Source organism: Ceratotherium simum, chromosome X (assembly GCF_057802395.1).
Source record: "Ceratotherium simum simum isolate JZ-2026a chromosome X, ASM5780239v1, whole genome shotgun sequence".
NCBI lineage: Eukaryota > Metazoa > Chordata > Mammalia > Perissodactyla > Rhinocerotidae > Ceratotherium > Ceratotherium simum.
The window spans coordinates 20,483,910-20,491,714 of NC_141940.1; the positions used below are offsets into that span (position 1 = coordinate 20,483,910).

General features: G+C 40.6%; 1 protein-coding gene across 1 annotated transcript; it reads right to left on the minus strand.

Annotated features, from left to right (window-relative positions):
• Positions 1–4,178: 4,178 nt before the first annotated feature.
• Positions 4,179–5,144, minus strand: LOC101403861 (olfactory receptor 10C1-like). The gene has a single exon (XM_014792825.1). It carries the CDS (start codon positions 5,142–5,144, stop codon positions 4,179–4,181), a length of 966 nt encoding a protein of 321 aa, XP_014648311.1.
• Positions 5,145–7,805: the final 2,661 nt, after the last annotated feature.

Consider the following 7,805-nt stretch of genomic DNA (forward strand, 5'->3'; position numbering starts at 1 on the left):
TTTTTGAGGAATCTCCATACTGTTTTCCATAATGGCTGCACCAGTTTGCACTCCCACCAGCAGTGTATGAGAGTTCCCTTCTCTCCACATCCTCTCCAACACTTGTTGTTTCCTATCTTGTTAATTATTGCCATTCTGACGGGTGTGAGATGATATCTCACTGTAGTTTTCATTTGCATTTCCCTGATAGTTAATGATGTTGAACATCTTTTCATGTGCCTGTTGGCCATCTGTATACCTTCTTTGGAGAAATTTCTGTTCAGGTATTTTGCCCATTTTTTAATTGGTTTGTTAGTTTTTTTGTTATTGAGATGTATGAGTTCTTTATATATTTTGGAGATTAACCCCTTGTCAGATATATGGTTTGCAAATATCTTCTCCCAATTGCTAGGCTGTCTTTTCCTTTTGTTGATGGTTTCCTTTGCTGTGCAGAAGCTTTTTAGTTTGATGTAGTCCCATTTGTTTATTTTTTCTATTGTTTCCCTTGCCCAGTCAGACATGGTACTTGAAAATATGTCGTTAAGACCAATGCCGAAGAGCGTACTGCCTACGTTTTCTTCTAGAAGTTTCATGGTTTCAGGTCTTACATTCAAGTCTTTAATCCATTTTGAGTTAATTTTTGTGTATGGTGTAATATAATGGTCTACTTTCATTCTTTTGCTTGTGGCTGTCCAGTTTTCCCAACACCATTTATTGAAGAGACTTTCCTTTCTCCATTGTATGGTTTTGGCTCCCTTGTCAAAAATTAGCTGTCCACAGATGTGTGGGTTTATTTCTGGGCTCTCAATTCTGTTCCACTGATCTGTGTGTCTGTTTTTGTGCCACTACCGTGTTGTTTTGGTTACTATAGCTTTGTAGTATATTTTGAAATCAGGAAGTGTGATACCTCCAGCTTCGTTCTTTATTCATTTCTTTATCTCACTCCAGTATGGCTCCTGCACCCATCACACTACCAAAAATTCTTTTAGTGAGGTCATCAATGTCCTCCGTGTTATCAAATACAATGGACTCTTCTCTGTCCTCAGCTTGCTCCTCCTCTCAGCAGTCTTCAGTGTAGTTTACCAGACTTTCCTCCTTAAAATGCTTTCTTCTCTCTACTTGCATGAGCTTACACACTTAGAGTTTTCCCTCCTACCTCTCTATCTCCTCCTCAGTCTTATTTGCTAGCTATTCTTCCTCTACACGACCTCCAAACGATGAAATTCCCGGGCTCCATTCTGGGCTTTCTTCTCCCTCTAAACTGTTTCTCTACATGATTTCACGCATTTCCATGCTTTTAAGTGCCGTCTATGTGCCAATGGCTTCTAAATTCATATTTCTAGCCCACATATCTCTTCCGAGTTTCGGACCAATATATTTAACTACCTACTTAACATCCACTGCTATATCAGAATACTCTCACACAAAATTGATCTCATCATCTCTCTTCTTTCCCAAACCTGGCCCTGTTGCAGGGTTCTCCCATCCCAGTGAGTGGCACAAGCACGTATTCAATTCATAAACCAGTAACCTGAAAGCTATTATTGATGCCTCCCTCTATAATCCATCACCAAACCCTATCATTTCTACCTCTGAATATATTCAGTTAAATTCATTTCTCCCCATCTTTGCCACTACTCTCCTAGTCCACACTACCATCATCTCTCACTGGTAACATTGTAATAGTGTTCTAACTGGTTTCTCAATGTCTGTTAACCCTCCAGCCCCATTAAAAATCATTCTCCATGTAACAGCCAGAGTGATCTTAAAACACGAAATGGATCATGTCACTCCACTAAAAACCATTCAAAGAGTTCTAATCCCATTTACTATGAGATCCAGTGAGGCTTTGTATTGTCTGGTTCCTGCCTACCTTCCCAGCCTCATCTATGTTGCTCTCTCCCCAGATCACTACATTGTAAACACACTAGCCTTTTCGCTGTTCCTAAAGCAGTGTAAGGTCTTGACCACTGCAAGACCCTGCTGCTAGCTAGTCCCTCTGTTGAAATCCCCCCCCCACACACTTTATAACCTATCTTTGCCTGGCTTATTCCTATTTATCTTTCAGGTCTCTAATCAAATGCCACATCTTCAGAGAACTCTTCTCTGATATTTCCAACCCAATCCAAATTAGGTATCTTTGTTATATGCCTTCCTAGCACCCTGTGCTTTTCTTTCATAGCATTTATCACAGTATTAAATTATGGAGGGATCATCAATATATAGGTGGTACTTGAAGCCAAGGAAATAATAATACTCTAGTAAGGGAGGAAGATATATAACCATTCAGCTATGCACTCAACAAGTATTCGTTGAATGTCTCCTATGCAAAGCATTCTTCTAGGCATTGAAGATGCAGTGGCAAACCACCAGATAATGTAATTACTGCTTAAACCTAGGTCCACAAGACTCCCATGGAGACGCAGGAGAGTATCACTTCACTCAATGTGTTGGATGGGAGAAAACAGTCAGGTAAGGCTTCTTGGTGAGGATGGTGATGGATCCAAATATTAAAGGATGAAGGGGCATTAGCCAGGTGAAAAACAAATATGGGCAGGATTTTCCAGGCAAAGGGCATGAGTAAGGATGCACAAGTGTGATATGATAAATTGTGAGATGGACCCTGGTGGGAGATGAGATTGGGGAAGGAGGCATGAGCAGGGTCATGGAAGACCTTGAATCCATGCTGAGGAGCGTGGATTTTATCCTATGAAAACAGGTATCAAATGTCTGCTGTGTGCAGTGCATTATGCTGGGTACTTGAGGGTATGGCTAGAAATGACTTTTTGTCTCTGTTCTTGAAGGATTTATAATCTCACTGGAAAGACAGGGCACATACAAAAAATGTGAAGAGCAGTACATGCTACTTGTCAAATGAAAGAGAATAAAGAACTTCTCAGGGGAAGAAATGACAGGAACAGGACAGTGAGGGAGAGTTCCAAGAGAAGGTAGTACTTGAATACGGTCTTAAAGAAAAAAATTGGGTGGAGTTAGCTAAGCAAGGGACATTATGAGTATTTGTGTTTGTTCATATGTGCTGCTAAAAGCTTTGTTATGTCTTTACATCAGGTTGTTTCATATTACTTATATAATTACTCTTAACATTAAGGTAAATAAGAATATTGGGATTTTACGTGCAGAGAGGCTCTTTATAGGCAGCACTTTCAAGGACTACATAGCCTACAAACAATGTAAGAATACAAATTCTGAGCAATTTGAACACCAAGGCCACCAGACTGTAATATTTTTGAGGTCAAAAGCTGTATCTACATTGTTCACTGCTCTATTCCTAGCACCTAGCACAATGTCTGGATATTTGGCTCTCAATAAATATTTTTGATTGAATAAATGAGTTTATGTATTGTCTCCCTTATCAGATCAGAATCTTTTTGCTTCCCCTCTCTCTTGAAATGTAGCTTAAATATGCCAGTTGATAATGTTAAGTAGTTGGTAACAGATACAAAAATAAGAAACAAAATCACAAGTGAGGCCAGCAAGGCAAACTCAGGCACACAGCAGAAGGAGGCTCTGGGAGGAGAACAGAAAGAAAGAAATGAAAACACACTGGGTAGCTGTAAATGTTAGAGAAAACTCAACTTAGAAAAGAGTGCCTTGAGGCAATCCACATATCTAACAAATTGCTGTAAGTGCTTAATGCACATTTCTCCAAAACTAGTCTTCTAGTGGGTTTCCACATATTTTATTAGATTCTACCTTTATCTTTTTAAATCCCAAGCCAAGTAGAGGTAGAGTATTATTATTAGCCATCTAACACAGTCAGCCTCACAGCTAGAACTCTAGCCTGAGTGCTGCAGCCAATAAACATGGCCCCTTCATTTAGGGAACTCCTCCATTCTTATGGGGCTAGCACAGAGCTTTTGGGGAGATTATATGCAGCAACTATTTATTATCTATCCCAGAATATTTCTCCTTCCATCAACTAGGAAGTGCTCCTCCTCTCTCACAGTGTAAATATGCTCAAGGAAAATTAGATCATTTCAAGGAGACCAAGACAGATCTGCTAACTCTTACCCCAAATCAGCTAGCTGATTTGAGAATTAACTAATATTTTAGGTAATAAAAATTGCAATCTAGCCTATGTTTTCCTAATCAGACTGAGAGTTCCCTGTGGATGGGGACAGTGCCTTGACCTTCAGACTGCCATCATTTTTGTTGATCAAATGGAGTTCATTGTAGGATCAAATCCTCAGCTTCTTCAGGGCCTCCTTGACATCTTTATTTTTGAGGCTGTAGATAAGGGGGTTACACATGGGAGTGACAACAGTATAGAGCAAGGAGAAGATTTTGTTGAGAACTGGCACCTCACCAGCAAAGGGCACAGCATAGACCAGGATCAAGGTCCCATAAAACAAGGTCACAACCACCAGATGAGAGGAACAAGTGGAGAATACCTTCTGTCTACCAGTCATGGAAGGTATACGCAAGACCGTGGAAAGAATCCTCCAGTAGGAGGCTAGGGTTAATCCAAAGGGGGCCAGAGTCACCAGCGCTGTTAGACTTACGCAGACCAGGTTGACCAGATGGGGATCTGAGCAGGAGAGCTTCTGCAGAGGTTTCAAGTCACAGAAGAAGTGGTCAATCTCATTGCCACCACAGAAGGTGAAACTGGATACCATAGCAACCTGGAATGCAGCTGCCACTGTGAAGCCGCTAACCCATGAACCAATTACTAGCCCCACACATATAGTCCCATGCATTAGTGTTGGATAGTGCAAGGGCCGGCAGACAGCCAAGTACCGGTCATATGACATCACTGCCAGAAGATAGCATTCAGTACTGCCCAGGGCTCCAAAGAAGTAGAGCTGAATAATACAAGCTACCATGGAGATCACTCTGTTCTCTCTCAACAAGTCCACCAACATCCTGGGCACAACATTGGATGTATAACAGACCTCCAGGCATGAGAGGTTTGCCAGAAAGAAGTACATTGGTGTCTGGAGTCCCCGCTGAGTGCTCACCAGGACCATGAGGAGGAAATTTCCAGAAATGGTGGCTAGGTAGACAATGCCAAATACCAAGAAAAGCAAGGGACCCAATTCTTTGAGGTCTCCAAACCCCAGTATGATAAACTCAGTCACCATCATAGTGGTATTTCTTGGTCCCATGTAAGTCAGAAGTTCCTGGGAAAGTGTCAGTTTCTCCATACTGTTATGTCAGATTACCCTACCACTTAGATTTCCTACATAGTCCAATTCTATCAGTGGTTAGAGCTCTGCACTGATGAGGACATTTCTTGGGGATTGGTCCTCATTGTAGCCAGTTAAATTTTCTCTCAGAAAAACTGTTTTATAGAAATCAGCTGAATCTATCATCTGGTCCGGCTGTGGAGTAGTGATGAGAAGACTAAATGGGAGATGAATGGTTCAGTGACAATCTTTTCCATCCCCAAAGGAACAATCCAGAGTACAATTGTACTTAGTAAGTCAAGACCCTCAAATTCACATTCAAAGCAGACACGTAGAGCCCATGCTTGGCATCCTTTTTGCCATTTTGGACAGAAGAAATTCCCAAGGAAAATCCTAACCAAATGTTGACCATTCAAAGAAATGTCAGGCCAGATAGCAAATCATATTTATAACCTTCCTTATCAGAGCATGAAATGGGAACTGAAATGCCAGGACTGAAGTAGAGAATCATTCCATTGATGTTACTGGGCCATCCATGCTTGTTTGATAGTGACATCCCTGAGACAGCAGAATGGTAGTTGCTGGAGAGAGAGTAGATTCTGGAAAACCAGGTATACAACCTAAAACAGAATAAGGATTTCTTATTTTTAAATCTTACCTTATAAAAGCCTGGATTTTAGGCTTCTGGGGAGAAAGCCCAGCAGCTGACATCTGAAACTGCTGGTTAGACTCACGTACACGTATCTGAACACACACACACACACACACACACACACATCTCATCTGGATCTGCAGAGTCAAGTATAGACAGTCCTACCATCTTTGCCATTACTTTTTAAATTTGGTTTTCCCAGAGCAGTCTTCTCAAAGTGATATATTTGCTCCATAAAACTTTGCCTGTAATTCAGATATGCTGACATTAGGGAGGTAGTGGCGATGGTTAGATCACAAAATCCAAATAACCGGGCTTTGTGTATACATCACGGGCAGTGGAAGAGAAACTAGCCTGTTTTCTCATTCAATTTTTTTATTGGTCTGTTTTGTGAAGTAGTGTAGTATAATGATTAAACACATGCCCTCTAGTGCCAGGCTGCCCAGAATCAACTCCCAGCCTCTCCAGTTAGCGGCTGTGTGACCTTAGGCAAGTTACTTAAGCTCTCTGGGCCTGTTTTCTCATCTGAAAAATGAGGACAATAGCAGCTGTTCACAGTGTTGTTTTGAAGAGCAAATACATGTAAAGTAATTAAAACAGTGCCTGACACATAGTAAGCACTAAATAAACATTAAATATTTTTCCTTACAAAATAAAATTCTCTGTAAAAACAGCCACACAGAAGCATTAACCAACATTACTAATTACTAAAATAAGATAAAGCAATATAAATGCATGGGAGAAAAATTGTACATCCCTCATTACTTCTTAACTGTTGCCTATCACCACTTAATTTAACTTAAAGATAATTTAAGATAACACTAGTATCTATCTATAGAGTTATGTAAGGATTAGATGAGATCATGAATATACAGTGCCTGCCATATAGAAAATGCTCAATAAATCACGGCTAATAATAGTACTAACAACAATTTACCTGAATTCATCATATGAGCTTGAGCTGATTCAAACACAGTTCTGTGTGACTCCAACATTCACCATCTTTCCACCACACAAACTGACTCACTGCCTGCTAATTTTTACGTTATGTGTGTATGCGTTCATCTTTGTCTATATGCAAAGGGTGTTTAGAATTCTGTCTGAAAGGATTAAAGGCAAACTCTTCACCATAATCTTATACCTTTAAGGCAGGTTTCTTCGTACACTTCTACTCTGCACCAGGTACCCACCACACACAAGCCAGGGGCATCCACACTGCTCTCTTAATTCTCTTGGCTCCAGTTCCTGCCCAGCTCCTGACCATTCATTCTGCCTCTTTTGAGGGGAAACGAGGTATTTTTGGGGTCTTAGCCCAGACTCTTCCTCTTCCTCAAGAGCTATGGCTCAGATTCATTCTCCTTGGTTACCCAATATTGAGACCATCCTTAACCATTTTTAAAAAATATGAATCCCTACCCCAACTCTGTCACTGCCTTCCCTTCTTTCCTGGTTTATTTTTTATTTGTAGCACCTAACACCTCTAACATATATTTTACTTAATTCCCTTCTAATAGTCTGTCTCCTTTCATGTAGGCTTCACAAGATCATGGATTTCCTCTCTTTGATTCACTACTGAATCCCCAACACCTAGAACATTGCCTGACACAGGGTAAATACAATAAATATTTGCTGAATGAATTCATGAAACAGAATGACATAGTGAACAGTATTTTTGCCTTTTGAGCCAAACAGAGCCATGTTCAGATCTGAGCTCTGCCACTTATTAGTATATCACCTTGGGCCATTCATTTGACCTCTATGTGTTTCCATTTCCTCATCTGTTAACTAAGAATTGTGGCAGAGCCTGTTGGGGGCCTCCAAATATCCATTCTCTCCTTCTTCTAGAGCAGGGGTTGGCAAACTTTTTCTTAAAGGCCAGAGATTTTAGGCTTTGCAGTCCATCCAGTCTTTGTCACAGCTATTGAACAAGGCCATTGTAATGAGAAAACAGCGTAGATGATACAAAAATGAAAGGGAGTGACTGTGTTGCAATAAAACTTTATTTCCCAAAAAAAAAGTCGTTGGGT